At 38.4% G+C, this 17,568-nt stretch overlaps 1 protein-coding gene across 1 annotated transcript; it reads left to right on the forward strand.

The window, feature by feature from the left end:
- Nucleotides 1-1,025: 1,025 nt before the first annotated feature.
- LOC124273065 lies at nt 1,026-16,722 on the forward strand. The gene is made up of 6 exons (XM_046708277.1): nt 1,026-1,247; nt 11,020-11,175; nt 11,546-11,669; nt 12,716-12,904; nt 13,426-13,593; nt 15,706-16,722. Exons 2-6 carry the CDS (start codon nt 11,026-11,028, stop codon nt 15,879-15,881), a joined length of 807 nt encoding a protein of 268 aa, XP_046564233.1. The 5' UTR covers nt 1,026-1,247; nt 11,020-11,025; the 3' UTR covers nt 15,882-16,722.
- Nucleotides 16,723-17,568: the final 846 nt, after the last annotated feature.

Here is a 17,568-nt window from a genome sequence, read left to right on the forward strand (position 1 = left end):
TCCTTAAAGTTGTGATCCTTGTTTGGCTGACTCTCAGGACGCTGCTCATAACATTTGGGGCATATTGGAATAACTGACAAAAGCTGTATTGCCAAAGACAGAGACTACCTGCGTTGTATGGTAACTAACCGGACATGATCATACCAGACCTCAGCAGCCACGACCGCCTCCGTGGTGTGGTGGTTAGAGCGTCCGCCCGGAGTGCGGAAGGTCGCGGGTTCGATCCCCGACCGCGTCATACCAAAAGACGTTAAAATATGGTACTTGTTGGTCCCTGCCTGGCGCTCGGCATTAATGGGTACATCAAGGACTGGTCGGTTCGGAGTCAGTATAATGTGTCTGAGTGGGATATTCATGCTTCACTGCGGCATGGTATCTCAGTGGGCTAGCACTATAAAACCAGCTTAAGTCTGGGCTAGTACAAGCAGCCGCACATACACATACACACGCATGCACGTCGTCATATGAGCGAAATATTCTCAAGCACGACGTTAAACCCAATTTCACCTCACCTCACCTCACCCATTAATGCCGAGCGCCAGGCAGGGTAACGAGGAGTACCATTTTTAGCAGGGTGTCGAACCACCGATCTTCCGCTCTCATGACATAACGAATTGGAGTTTCGATAAACGAACGGTGGACAATTATCTTTGCTTGGGAACTCCTTGTGAAGTCGGGTTGTCACACTTCGTCACCCCTCATGATTGTGTGTTATCGTCACCTGATATTTGTTCAGTGACAGGTGCTTTGTTCCCAGGTGATCATGATTAAAGATATCCACTCTTAGCTGTCTTGTAATGTTACTGAGGGGCACGAAAACCCAAATACTCTAAGGAATGCATGTATAAAAGATGCGCCGAATATGTATGGATCTGATATTCAGTCTATATAGGTCACAACTGCACATTGTAAATTGATAAGCTGATAAACGTTTCTATATAGCGCTTACGCTGTCAATAGTACATTACGCTGGCTCAGTCCATTCCAAGAGGAGGGGGGAATAGGTTGTGCAATATAGTGGCGCAGTATGACTATTGTACATAAGAGGAAAAGGCAGTTTTACATAAGACGTGTGTAAAGTTCAAGGGTAAATCATATAGAATCAACATCCAGTCCCACACCCGACACCCGACACCCGACACCCTACACCCCTCATCCGAGATCTATATTTAGACACCTGAGGACTGATATGCCAGGTATGATGACTGGGTCACACTAGGACTTCGGCGAGTGTCATCGACGTAAAGGTAAACTGTTTGTTTCTTATCATTTCCCTGTGTGTAGGCTGTAAATGGTAATTGAATTTCATATCTGTCCGATGATACCAATAAGCTGAAACAGTCGTAAACTACGCTCCATATAACTATCTATGGTAGTGGTATGGTATTTATTAAGGTAGTGGTATCAGCCCTTTGTAAAAGAGATTTCGTACTTTCAATAGTATTTCATTTCTTCCAGCTGCTGTCCTTACATGTGCATACCATAGTGTCCACAATGCATATTTAGTTACGTGTGTATGCATGGACATACAGGCGACACACTTCAGTGGGTTGAGCTTGTATAGGCTCCATACCATACCGACATCGGTCTGTGAGAGTGATGCAAGGTCGCGTTCGCTCGTCATCACCAAGACTCGTGTTCGATTCCCCACATGTGTACAATGTGTGAAGTTCATTTCTGGTGTCCCCTGCGTGACATTGATGGAATATTGCTCAAAGCGGCGTAAAACTCAACTCACTCAATTCCTTACTGACTATGCTACATAAACAGTGATGCCGGTATACTTACTGACTATACTACATATACAGTGATGCAGGTATACTTACTGACTATACTACATATACAGTGATGCAGGTATACTTACTGACTGTACTACATATACAGTGATGCAGGTATACTTACTGACTATACTATATATACAGTGATGCTGGTATACTTACTGACTGTACTACATATACAGTGATGCAGGTATACTTACTGACTGTACTACATATACAGTGATGCTGGTATACTTACTGACTATACTACATATACAGTGATGCAGGTATACTTACTGACTGTACTACATATACAGTGATGCTGGTATACTTACTGACTATACTACATATACAGTGATGCTGGTATACTTACTGACTATACTACATATACAGTGATGCAGGTATACTTACTGACTGTACTACATATACAGTGATGCTGGTATACTTACTGACTATACTACATATACAGTGATGCTGGTATACTTACTGACTGTACTACATATACAGTGATGCAGGTATACTTACTGACTGTACTACATATACAGTGATGCTGGTATACTTACTGACTATACTACATATACAGTGATGCAGGTATACTTACTGACTGTACTACATATACAGTGATGCAGGTATACTTACTGACTATACTACATATACAGTGATGCTATACTACATATACAGTGATATACTTACTGACTATACTACATATACAGTGATGCAGGTATACTTACTGACTGTACTACATATACAGTGATGCAGGTATACTTACTGACTGTACTACATATACAGTGATGCAGGTATACTTACTGACTATACTACATATACAGTGATGCAGGTATACTTACTGACTATACTACATATACAGTGATGCAGGTATACTTACTGACTATACTACATATACAGTGATGCAGGTATACTTACTGACTATACTACATATACAGTGATGCAGGTATACTTACTGACTATACTACATATACAGTGATGCAGGTATACTTACTGACTATACTACATATACAGTGATGCAGGTATACTTACTGACTATACTACATATACAGTGATGCAGGTATACTTACTGACTATACTACATATACAGTGATGCAGGTATACTTACTGACTATACTACATATACAGTGATGCAGGTATACTTACTGACTATACTACATATACAGTGATGCAGGTATACTTACTGACTATACTACATATACAGTGATGCAGGTATACTTACTGACTGTACTACATATACAGTGATGCAGGTATACTTACTGACTATACTACATATACAGTGATGCAGGTATACTTACTGACTATACTACATATACAGTGATGCAGGTATACTTACTGACTATACTACATATACAGTGATGCAGGTATACTTACTGACTATACTACATATACAGTGATGCAGGTATACTTACTGACTATACTACATATACAGTGATGCAGGTATACTTACTGACTATACTACATATACAGTGATGCAGGTATACTTACTGACTATACTACATATACAGTGATGCAGGTATACTTACTGACTATACTACATATACAGTGATGCAGGTATACTTACTGACTATACTATATACGGTACAGTGATGCAGGTATACTTACTGACTGCTAGGTATACTTACTGACTATACTACATATACAGTGATGCAGGTATACTTACTGACTATACTACATATACAGTGATGCAGGTATACTTACTGACTATACTATATATACAGTGATGCAGGTATACTTACTGACTATACTACATATACAGTGATGCAGGTATACTTACTGACTATACTACATATACAGTGATGCAGGTATACTTACTGACTATACTACATATACAGTGATGCAGGTATACTTACTGACTATACTACATATACAGTGATGCAGGTATACTTACTGACTATACTACATATACAGTGATGCAGGTATACTTACTGACTGTACTACATATACAGTGATGCGGGTATACTTACTGACTATACTACATATACAGTGATGCAGGTATACTTACTGACTATACTACATATACAGTGATGCAGGTATACTTACTGACTATACTACATATACAGTGATGCAGGTATACTTACTGACTGTACTACATATACAGTGATGCAGGTATACTTACTGACTGTACTACATATACAGTGATGCAGGTATACTTACTGACTATACTACATATACAGTGATGCAGGTATACTTACTGACTGTACTACATATACAGTGATGCAGGTATACTTACTGACTGTACTACATATACAGTGATGCAGGTATACTTACTGACTATACTACATATACAGTGATGCAGGTATACTTACTGACTGACTGATGCATATGCTACATATACAGTGATGCAGGTATACTTACTGACTATACTACATATACAGTGATGCAGGTATACTTACTGACTATATACTACATATACAGTGATGCAGGTATACTTACTGACTATACTACATATACAGTGATGCAGGTATACTTACTGACTATACTACATATACAGTGATGCAGGTATACTTATTGACTATACTACATATACAGTGATGCAGGTATACTTATTTACTGACTATACTACATATACAGTGATGCAGGTATACTTACTGACTATACTACATATACAGTGATGCAGGTATACTTACTGACTATACTACATATACAGTGATGCAGGTATACTTACTGACTATACTACATATACAGTGATGCAGGTATACTTACTGACTATACTACATATACAGTGATGCAGGTATACTTACTGACTATACTACATATACAGTGATGCGGGTATACTTACTGACTGTACTACATATACAGTGATGCAGGTATACTTACTGACTATACTACATATACAGTGATGCAGGTATACTTACTGACTATACTACATATACAGTGATGCAGGTATACTTACTGACTGTACTACATATACAGTGATGCAGGTATACTTACTGACTATACTATATATACAGTGATGCAGGTATACTTACTGACTATACTACATATACAGTGATGCAGGTATACTTACTGACTATACTACATATACAGTGATGCAGGTATACTTACTGACTATACTACATATACAGTGATGCGGGTATACTTACTGACTATACTACATATACAGTGATGCAGGTATACTTACTGACTATACTACATATATACAGTGATGCAGGTATACTTACTGACTATACTACATATACAGTGATGCGGGTATGCTTACTGACTTATGTACTACATATACAGTGATGCAGGTATACTTACTGACTATACTACATATACAGTGATGCAGGTATACTTACTGACTATACTACATATATGCAGTGATGCAGGTATACTTACTGACTATACTACATATACAGTGATGCCGGTATACTTACTGACTATACTACATATACAGTGATGCAGGTATACTTACTGACTATACTATATATACAGTGATGCAGGTATACTTATTTACTGACTATACTACATATACAGTGATGCAGGTATACTTACTGACTATACTACATATACAGTGATGCAGGTATACTTACTGACTATACTACATATACAGTGATGCAGGTATACTTACTGACTGTACTACATATACAGTGATGCAGGTATACTTACTGACTATACTACATATACAGTGATGCAGGTATACTTACTGACTGTACTACATATACAGTGATGCCGGTATACTTACTGACTATACTACATATACAGTGATGCTGGTATACTTACTGACTATACTACATATACAGTGATGCCGGTATACTTACTGACTATACTACATATACAGTGATGCAGGTATACTTACTGACTATACTACATATACACAGTGATGCAGGTATACTTACTGACTATACTACATATACAGTGATGCAGGTATACTTACTGACTATACTACATATACAGTGATGCAGGTATACTTACTGACTGTACTACATATACAGTGATGCAGGTATACTTACTGACTGTACTACATATACAGTGATGCAGGTATACTTACTGACTATACTACATATACAGTGATGCTGGTATACTTACTGACTATACTACATATACAGTGATGCAGGTATACTTACTGACTGTACTACATATACAGTGATGCAGGTATACTTACTGACTGTACTACATATACAGTGATGCAGGTATACTTATTGACTATACTACATATACAGTGATGCCGGTATACTTACTGACTATACTATATATACAGTGATGCAGGTATACTTACTGACTATACTACATATACAGTGATGCCGGTATACTTACTGACTATACTATATATACAGTGATGCAGGTATACTTACTGACTATACTACATATACAGTGATGCCGGTATACTTACTGACTATACTATATATACAGTGATGCAGGTATACTTACTGACTGTACTACATATACAGTGATGCAGGTATACTTACTGACTATACTACATATACAGTGATGCAGGTATACTTACTGACTGTACTACATATACAGTGATGCAGGTATACTTACTGACTGTACTACATATACAGTGATGCAGGTATACTTATTGACTATACTATATATACAGTGATGCTGGTATACTTACTGACTATACTACATATACAGTGATGCCGGTATACTTACTGACTATACTATATATACAGTGATGCTGGTATACTTACTGACTATACTACATATACAGTGATGCAGGTATACTTACTGACTATACTATATATACAGTGATGCTGGTATACTTACTGACTATACTACACATATACAGTGATGCAGATATACTTACTGACTATACTACATATACAGTGATGCAGGTATACTTACTGACTGTACTACATATACAGTGATGCAGATATACTTACTGACTATACTACATATACAGTGATGCAGGTATACTTACTGACTGTACTACATATACAGTGATGCCGGTATACTTACTGACTATACTACATATACAGTGATGCTGGTATACTTACTGACTGTACTACATATACAGTGATGCCGGTATACTTACTGACTATACTACCTATACAGTGATGCAGGTATACTTACTGACTATACTACATATACAGTGATGCCGGTATACTTACTGACTATACTACATATACAGTGATGCAGGTATACTTACTGACTATACTACATATACAGTGATGCAGGTATACTTACTGACTGTACTACATATACAGTGATGCAGGTATACTTACTGACTGTACTACATATACAGTGATGCAGGTATACTTACTGACTGTACTACATATACAGTGATGCTGGTATACTTACTGACTATACTACATATACAGTGATGCAGGTATACTTACTGACTGTACTACATATACAGTGATGCAGGTATACTTACTGACTGTACTACATATACAGTGATGCAGGTATACTTATTGACTATACTACATATACAGTGATGCCGGTATACTTACTGACTATACTATATATACAGTGATGCAGGTATACTTACTGACTATACTACATATACAGTGATGCCGGTATACTTACTGACTATACTATATATACAGTGATGCTGGTATACTTACTGACTATACTACATATACAGTGATGCAGGTATACTTACTGACTATACTATATATACAGTGATGCTGGTATACTTACTGACTATACTACATATACAGTGATGCAGGTATACTTACTGACTATACTACATATACAGTGATGCAGGTATACTTACTGACTGTACTACATATACAGTGATGCAGGTATACTTACTGACTATACTACATATACAGTGATGCAGGTATACTTACTGACTGTACTACATATACAGTGATGCAGGTATATACTTACTGACTGTACTACATATACAGTGATGCAGGTATACTTATTGACTATACTATATATACAGTGATGCAGGTATACTTACTGACTGTACTACATATACAGTGATGCAGGTATACTTATTGACTATATTACATATACAGTGATGCAGGTATACTTACTGACTATACTACATATACAGTGATGCAGGTATACTTACTGACTATACTATATATACAGTGATGCAGGTATACTTACTGACTGTACTACATATACAGTGATGCAGGTATACTTACTGACTGTACTACATATACAGTGATGCAGGTATACTTACTGACTATACTACATATACAGTGATGCAGGTATACTTACTGACTATACTACATATACAGTGATGCAGGTATACTTACTGACTATACTACATATACAGTGATGCAGGTATACTTACTGACTATACTACATATACAGTGATGCAGGTATACTTACTGACTGTACTACATATACAGTGATGCAGGTATACTTACTGACTATACTACATATACAGTGATGCAGGTATACTTACTGACTATACTACATATACAGTGATGCAGGTATACTTACTGACTATACTACATATACAGTGATGCAGGTATACTTACTGACTATACTATATATACAGTGATGCTGGTATACTTACTGACTGTACTACATATACAGTGATGCAGGTATACTTATTGACTATACTACATATACAGTGATGCAGGTATACTTACTGACTATACTACATATACAGTGATGCAGGTATACTTATTGACTATACTATATATACAGTGATGCAGATATACTTACTGACTATACTACATATACAGTGATGCAGGTATACTTACTGACTATACTATATATACAGTGATGCAGGTAAACTTACTGACTGTACTACATATACAGTGATGCTGGTATACTTACTGACTGTACTACATATACAGTGATGCAGGTATACTTACTGACTATACTATATATACAGTGATGCTGGTATACTTACTGACTATACTATATATACAGTGATGCCGGTATACTTACTGACTATACTACATATACAGTGATGCAGATATACTTACTGACTATACTACATATACAGTGATGCAGGTATACTTATTGACTGTACTACATATACAGTGATGCAGGTATACTTATTGACTATACTACATATACAGTGATGCAGGTATACTTACTGACTATACTACATATACAGTGATGCAGGTATACTTACTGACTATACTATATATACAGTGATGCAGATATACTTACTGACTATACTACATATACAGTGATGCAGGTATACTTACTGACTATACTATATATATACAGTGATGCTGGTATACTTACTGACTGAACTACATATACAGTGATGCAGGTATACTTATTGACTATACTACATATACAGTGATGCAGGGTATACTTACTGACTATACTACATATACAGTGATGCCGGTATACTTTATTGACTATACTATATATACAGTGATGCAGATATACTTACTGATTATACTACATATACAGTGATGCAGGTATACTTACTGACTATACTACATATACAGTGATGCAGGTATATTCTTACTGACCATACTACATATGCAGTGATGCCGGTATACTTATTGACTATACTACATATACAGTGATGCCGGTATACTTACTGACTATACTACATATACAGTGATGCCGGTATACTTACTGACTATACTACATATACAGTGATGCCGGTATACTTACTGACTATACTACATATACAGTGATGCAGGTATACTTACTGACTGTACTACATATACAGTGATGCTGGTATACTTACTGACTGTACTACATATACAGTGATGCAGATATACTTACTGACTATACTACATATACAGTGATGCTGGTATACTTACTGACTGTACTACATATACAGTGATGCAGGTATACTTACTGACTATACTATATATATACAGTGATGCAGGTATACTTACTGACTGTACTACATATACAGTGATGCAGGTATACTTATTGACTATACTACATATACAGTGATGCAGATATACTTACTGACTATACTATATATACAGTGATGCAGGTATACTTACTGACTATACTATATATACAGTGATGCCGGTATAATTACTGACTATACTACCTATACAGTGATGCAGATATACTTACTGACTATACTACATATACAGTGATGCTGGTATACTTACTGACTGTACTACTACATATACAGTGATGCAGGTATACTTACTGACTATACTGTATATACAGTGATGCAGGTATACTTACTGACTATACTACATATACAGTGATGCAGGTATACTTACTGACTATACTGTGTATATACAGTGATGCAGGTATACTTACTGACTGTACTACATATACAGTGATGCAGGTATACTTACTGACTATACTATATATACAGTGATGCAGATATACTTACTGACTGTACTACCTATACAGTGATGCAGGTATACTTACTGACTGTACTACATATACAGTGATGCAGGTATACTTACTGACTATACTATATATACAGTGATGCAGGTATACTTACTGACTGATGCAGGTATACTTACTGACTATACTACATATACAGTGATGCAGGTATACTTACTGACTATACTACATATACAGTGATGCAGATATACTTACTGACTGTACTACATATACAGTGATGCAGATATACTTACTGACTATACTACATATACAGTGATGCCGGTATACTTACTGACTATACTACATATACAGTGATGCAGGTATACTTACTGACTGTACTACATATACAGTGATGCAGGTATACTTACTGACTATACTACATATACAGTGATGCAGGTATACTTATTGACTATACTACATATACAGTGATGCCGGTATACTTACTGACTGTACTACATATACAGTGATGCAGGTATACTTACTGACTATACTATATATACAGTGATGCAGGTATACTTACTGACTGTACTACATATACAGTGATGCAGGTATACTTATTGACTATACTACATATACAGTGATGCCGGTATACTTACTGACTGTACTACATATACAGTGATGCAGGTATACTTACTGACTATACTATATATACAGTGATGCAGGTATACTTACTGACTGATGCAGGTATACTTACTGACTATACTACATATACAGTGATGCAGGTATACTTATTGACTATACTACATATACAGTGATGCCGGTATACTTACTGACTATACTATATATACAGTGATGCAGGTATACTTACTGACTATACTACATATACAGTGATGCAGGTATACTTACTGACTATACTACATATACAGTGATGCAGGTATACTTACTGACTATACTACATATACAGTGATGCTGGTATACTTATTTACTGACGCTACTATGCATACAGTTATGTAGGTATAATACGTTACTGACTGTATTACATATACTGTAGCGATAATTACTTACTACATATCTGTGTAGGTACTATGTACATCATTGCCGCGTTCTTTACATAAAAGAATGAAATCTGTTTAATACGTCGACTGTTTTGCAGGGCCAGATGGAGAGGATTTTACAGTTTGAAACCAATGAAGAAGGCTATCCTATGCCGGAGTTCTTTGACCGGTACTCGAAAAGGATGCCAGTGTTTGCTGTAGTCACGCAGGGTTGCCTTGGGGTAACCGATCTAGAGACATTCGCCTCTGAGCAGGTGAGACGTACATACCCTCTGCTAATACGCCTACAACTGACCTTTTAACAGATTAAATATGAACATATGTAGGATGAAAAGCCGACGTTTGGGAGGAAATAAAATGTATTAGTTTCCCAGTTTCCTAGAATTTGTCATCTTTTCTCAAAACGTCGTGTATTAATTTGTAATACGTGTGTTGTATCTTCAAAGGTTCTGGACATTGTCAAACTCGAAAGCAAAGTTGATACGTTCAGCTCTTTAAAATTTGCAGATTATGCATTTAAGCAAGCATAAGGCATAAATTGTGTTCCTTTCACCCCCCCTGTGTCCCCTTGAGTTCAAGCCCTAAATCTGTCAACTTTTATTTACTCATTTCTATCCCATACAGCCTCTGTTCTGCCACAGCTACGTCAAACAGAGGCGAGTGGTCGCGCGGGACTCACGTGGCAGGACAATCAGCATCCCCGAGGAGTACCCCATGAAGTTCAAGATCGTCATATCCAGAAGTAAAGGTGTGAAAGTCACTCTTGAACAATGAAAACAAAAACAGCTCATGCCAATAATTCAAATCAATGATTTATATATGATTCTTAACTTTGTCAGTAGGGTGTGGTCACGTATAGACAGCCGATATCAATGTCGACTTAACCGATCAATAATCATTCAATTATCGGAGCAATCATTCCACTCCCATCTCCACCCGCCTTTCCAGCTAATTCTTCTTCAGGGTGCCGATCCACAAAGCGTTCGTAGCACTGCGACATTCGTAACCTTAAGATAAACTATAGAGTTACAACAGGTCGTAACGTTACGAATGCTTTGTGGATCGTAACCCTGCTCCAGCAAGAAAACCGCAACTGTTTCCGACCTCACATATACGTCCACGGCCGCATCTTGCCTCACGCCCACAAGAAAGCTTTGATCCAAGTAAAAGATCAAACAGACAGCAGTGTAACTTGCCGGTAGTAATAAATGTTTGTTTCTAAAAATATATAATACTTCATTCTTGAGAGGAGGATATTTTTATCTCAATACACATATGTCAAGTATACATTTGAAAAGAATGACATGTTTTATGATACCTATAAAACGTGGAGAAGTATGTATCTGTGATTTATGAGGCTTTTGTTTCTTGCCTATATCAGCTCAACATCTTGGGGAATACTTACAATGATGACAATATTGGAGGAATTTTGATTCTGTGAATTCTTTTCAACGTGATCGGTTCCTGACATACATGTACATGGAAGTTAGCGACTTATTTCAATGATTACCTGATTCTGTTAAGTAGGTAAGGTCTCTGATTCACTGACTGTCCTGGTTTTTTAATGATTCATATGAATTTGAAAGGATTGAAAAACAAAACATTTGCACCAGATCACAAATTGTTATTTTTCCCTGATCAGTAGTTAAGTTTACATAAGCTACAAGCAATAACTCAATTTCCATGATATGATATCATAGAAAAGGTGGTGAAAAAATAACTAAAGCTATTTCTCAAGCGTAATACAGATTTAAGAAGACTAGACAGTTCCTTGTGAAACTCTTGTTGTTTCAGTGGGGCCAGAACAGACAATGAAAGAGATCCTGCGTGAGAACAAACTGCCAGTGCAGGTTAAGTTTGCTGCTCCCTCCAATGTTGCCTTCTATGTGGGGTCTAATCGACAACAGGCCAAGGACCTCAGTAATCTCGCACTGTCACGTATCTACGAGGAGACGTACATCCTGGCTAGTGGCGTCTATGGGCGTACGTCTAATTACTGCCTGCTGAAGAAGTATAAAACAGTTCCTCGAATAACGATTTTACTATCTTACGTTGACCATTCACAACACAATTATATGTACCGATAAAAAGGATCGCAAAATTCTAGATGTAGCATTTAAAAGTTTGAAAATTTTAACTCTTTACCTGGTTTCTTATTCCCGGAATAATAGATGTTTTAGTTAATATATCTAAAGATAATACCATGTCCATACTTACTTCTACACCTGAAGCTGCGGTAGTGTGGGCTAGTGGTTAAAGCGTCGCTCGTCACGCTGAGGACCCAGGTGTCATTCCCCACATGGACACAATATCTGAAGCCCATTTCTGGTGTCCCCCGCCGTGGAATTGCTAGAATATTTCCAAAAGCAGCGAAAAACCCAACTCATTCACTCAAAATCTGACTTTTCAAAAGACAGAAGACAGTTTCAAGAGCTTTTATTTCAATTGATCTTAGTTAAATGTTTTGAATATAGAGCTATAATGCAGCCCTCTCACCTGTCCAGGTACCGTGGATAAGCAGGTGTTGGTGGTGCCCCTATACCTCGGTGACCTGCAGGTGTCCACAGTGAAGGGCGTGGTCGGTATGAAGGATGCGGAGTGGAAGACCATGTATGCTGAACTAACACAGTCTCTGAAAGATGTCAAAGTTCCTCCCAACTTGGGAAATAATGGTAAGATACTATAAGCCTTCACTGTCGGAGCTCCCCAGTTGGATAAAGTGAGTGAGTGGGTGAGTTTAGTTTTACGCCGCACTCAGCAATATTCCAGCTGTATGGCGGCGGTCTGTAAATAATCGAGTCTGGGCCAGACAATCAAGTGGTCGACAGCATGAGCATCGATCTGCGCAATTGGGAACCGATCACATATGTTAATCAAGCCAGCGAGCCTGACCACCCGATCCCGTTAGTCGCCTCTTACGACAAGCATGGGTTGCTGAAGGTTCATTCTAACCCGGACCTTCACGGGTCAATTGGATAAAGAGTGTTTGAATGTGTTTGTCTGTTTTAAGACGCTTTTAATGCCTATTCTTTGAGAAGTAAAGGAGTTTCACGTTAATATTAACAGTATTCTGTTACCTCACTGCGTGTCAGGGGCGGTAGGGTAGCCTAGTGGTAAAAGTGTTCGCTCGTCACGCCCTAGACACGAGTTTGGATTCACCACATGGGTACAACATCTGCTGACGTCCATTTCCTCTCCGAATATTGCTAAACCAATATTTACCCAACTCACAGTGTGTCATACCCGTGAAGGTCCGGGTTAGAATGAACCTTGAGTAACCCATGCTTGTCGTAAGAGGCGACTAACGGGATCGGGTGGTCATTCTCGCTGGCTTGGTTGACACATGTCATCGGTTCCCATGCAATTGCACAGATCGATGCTCATGCTGTTGATCACTGGATTGTCTGGCCCGGACTCGATCATTTACAGACCGCCGCCATATAGCTAGAATATCGCTGAGTGCAGCGTAAAAATAAACTCACTCACTCACAGTGTGTCAGTTTACAGGCAAGGTGAGGCAGGTCGAAGATCGCTTGATGTCCCAGCGATGGGGCAGACCCAGGAGCGATTCATGGCACAAGTAGGGGGACCAACAGAATAGATTTGCGTCTCTTCATGCCACTCTATGCGTTGCTCTGCACAATTCGTCATCAGGTTGCTAACATTGCTAACCTTGTGTCGATTCATCATCATTGTATGTGTAGTAAAGCCTGTTCGGGTGTACCCCTTGGCGGCGTACACTAAAGAGGGTTTGACTGAAAGTCCAAAACTTGTCCATCGGGGATAAACGGCAAGACATCGTTGCCAAAACATTCTGTTTATTCAGATTAAAATTCTCTGTAACGACTCTGTATCCCAATGTTCTGCGTGTGATTCACGTGCTTGACCAAGGCGTTTTTATAATGGACATGTGGGGGACATTTCCAAAATTTACGCATTGATCAGTGACACAGATTCCCTATTTTGACCGTGGTTCAGGAGGAAAATGGAGGTGATTGTTTCTGATAGATTGGGCACTGAACGCTCATCCTTTGGTCTCACACACCTGATATTATCACTATTCGATTCATAAACACGTGATAAAGCAAAGCTCTCCTCTTAACAGACATTTTTATTACTATTTTATTGATTGGAGGGGCGGTGGGGTAGACTAATGGTTAAAGCATTCGCTTGTAACGCCGAAACCCGGGTTCGATTCCCCACATTGGCACAGTGTGTGAAGCCCTTTTCTGGTCTCCCCGCCGTGATATTGCTGGAATATTGCTAAAAGCAGGATAAAACTAAACTCACTTGCTCACTTTATTGATTGGATATGAAGAGAATCTCACCCGAGTGTCTTTTGATATCAAATATATCACCACGAGTTGATAAAGTAACAAATATCCGAGGCTTGCCGAGGATATTTTTACTTTTATCAACGAGTGTTGATATTTGATATCAGAAGGCACGAGGGTGAGATTCTATTTATCATAAAAACTCACTCTTCATTAGTTTTCAATGAAAAATGTACATCTCTGAGCACAGTACTGCCATTAGATTTGCAGTGCAGCGATGTCATGACATTGTGACGTCAACAAGTTCATGACGTCATAGCATTGTCAGGGCATTGTACAAAATCTGTCAAAACGATATCTCCTAGGAGATATCGTCTGATCTCACACAAGAGATATCTACTGTGGAACACAGTTTTGGATGATAAATTCACACATCTGAGTTCATGTTTTTACTTCTTCGTGTGGTCTTGTGTGTGTCGTTTTAAATGTTTTTTTAAAACCACATTTCAGAGATAGCAGTGTTTTCGGACAGCTCCGTGGTAGATAAAGAGGACCACATCTATTGCTACGTGGAGCCTGCAGAATATATCACCTACTCTCTCTCCTGTCACAAGACGGCGCCAGTGATGCTGAAAAGTACGCTACTCCATACTTCCACAAGAGACATCCACTCAAAGGATCCATGATATCCGAGCTACAGAAGAAATTAATGACCACAAAAACCGAAGAAAATACACATAGATGGAGTGTAACAAAGGCCACAAGGAGTATCAGTTCAAGCAGTCAGGATACCAGCTGCAGACCGAAACTTCCCCCACGATCGATCTCAGTACCTGATGCAGGCGATGTTAATATGAGCCGGCCACAAGGGACAGTGAGTGGTAATACCCCAGTGCCTGAACTACCACGGCGTAAAGGTAGTACCAAACAGGTGCCCAATCACTTGAAAGACCTCACGATAGAGGGGTTTTCTAAGGCTCTCAAGGAACTGAAACTGGTCAAACATGTTTCAGCTTTTCGAAATCAGCAGGTAGATGGCACACTCGCAAACGAATTTACAAATGATGTATTAAAGACCGATTTCAAACTGACAGGGTTTGAATCCGTTAAGCTTATGAAATTTATCAAGACTGGACACATACCACGTGAATGAAACCTCAAACAGGTTAAAATAGTAACAGATGGACAGACCAATTGCAAACGTTTGTATTTATGCATTTTTTATATATTTTTTTTCACTTAGATTAACATTGTCAAGATGTTATACATAGAATGTCAGTGCAAAAATACCAAGTCAGGTAAAGGGAATATAGCTGTGAATAATACATGAATGGATAATGGACACCTGGTGTCAATGATGACACCAGGTGTTCGGGAAAATCCCAGTAATTATGACATCAATAGAAGACAATGGGAGCCTCGCCAAATCCAAAGTTGCGTGATCCGCGAGTCCGTCATTCTGTGAAGGTTTTTGTCACACAGTCCTGTCAAACAGTCTTTCCGCCTTCACCATCTGTTGCGTATGCCGTTTTATTACCCACGTGGTCAACATATGGGTAGTCGTAAAGACTTGACCTGAGATTCTAACGACTTGATTGGATGACCTCTCAGTTAGGTCACGTTGTGACGGAACTACTTGTTCATTCATAACAAACACGTGAATTCATTCATTCCACAACTTACATGCATTGTGGGAATGTAAACATTGCGAACGTTGCCGTATCGCTGAATAATTGTGAGTCGAACTGAGACATTATATCCGTCGAAAAACATAAACGCAATGTTTCCAACCAGTGATGTTAGCCGAGTGAAGCAATTGCAAACCAGGAAAAGGGGTGCTGCGGAGTAGTTTACTGTAGGAGGCTGTACGAGGCGAGGACAACTGACATGCATCGTGACGTCCGTTAGCAAGGGGACAGACGAGACTGGCGTAGTGACGTCATTACAGTGTGACGTCATGCAAAAGTGACTACAGTACAAAATTCTTCCGCAACCTCTTTATGAAACCGCACACTCCGGCACAGCGATGACTTAACATAATATCACTGCCACAGGCTTATTTGCATATCACGTGACCGGACTTTTCTCTTGTTTATAATCAAACGCGCATATTCATAATAAGCACTGTCCTCAAGGTATTGGATGGACATAATAATATTGAGACATATTATTGATTAATTGAAGCGCTTACTTCGTACAATGCATTTATGCACATGTCTAAAGATATTTTCATTGATAGTATTTGACAGAGCAGGGTTGCCGTAAAGAATGGTATCAATGTCTAACTGAACTTTTGATAGTTCAAAGTCTTTCTTCAGATCAAAACGGCAACTGACAAATTTTGGACATTTTAAGAAGAAATGGTTAGCATCT

The sequence above is a fragment of the Haliotis rubra genome, unplaced genomic scaffold, assembly GCF_003918875.1.
Source record: "Haliotis rubra isolate DU_JTF1 unplaced genomic scaffold, ASM391887v1 Scf176, whole genome shotgun sequence".
NCBI classification, from domain to species: Eukaryota; Metazoa; Mollusca; class Gastropoda; order Lepetellida; family Haliotidae; genus Haliotis; species Haliotis rubra.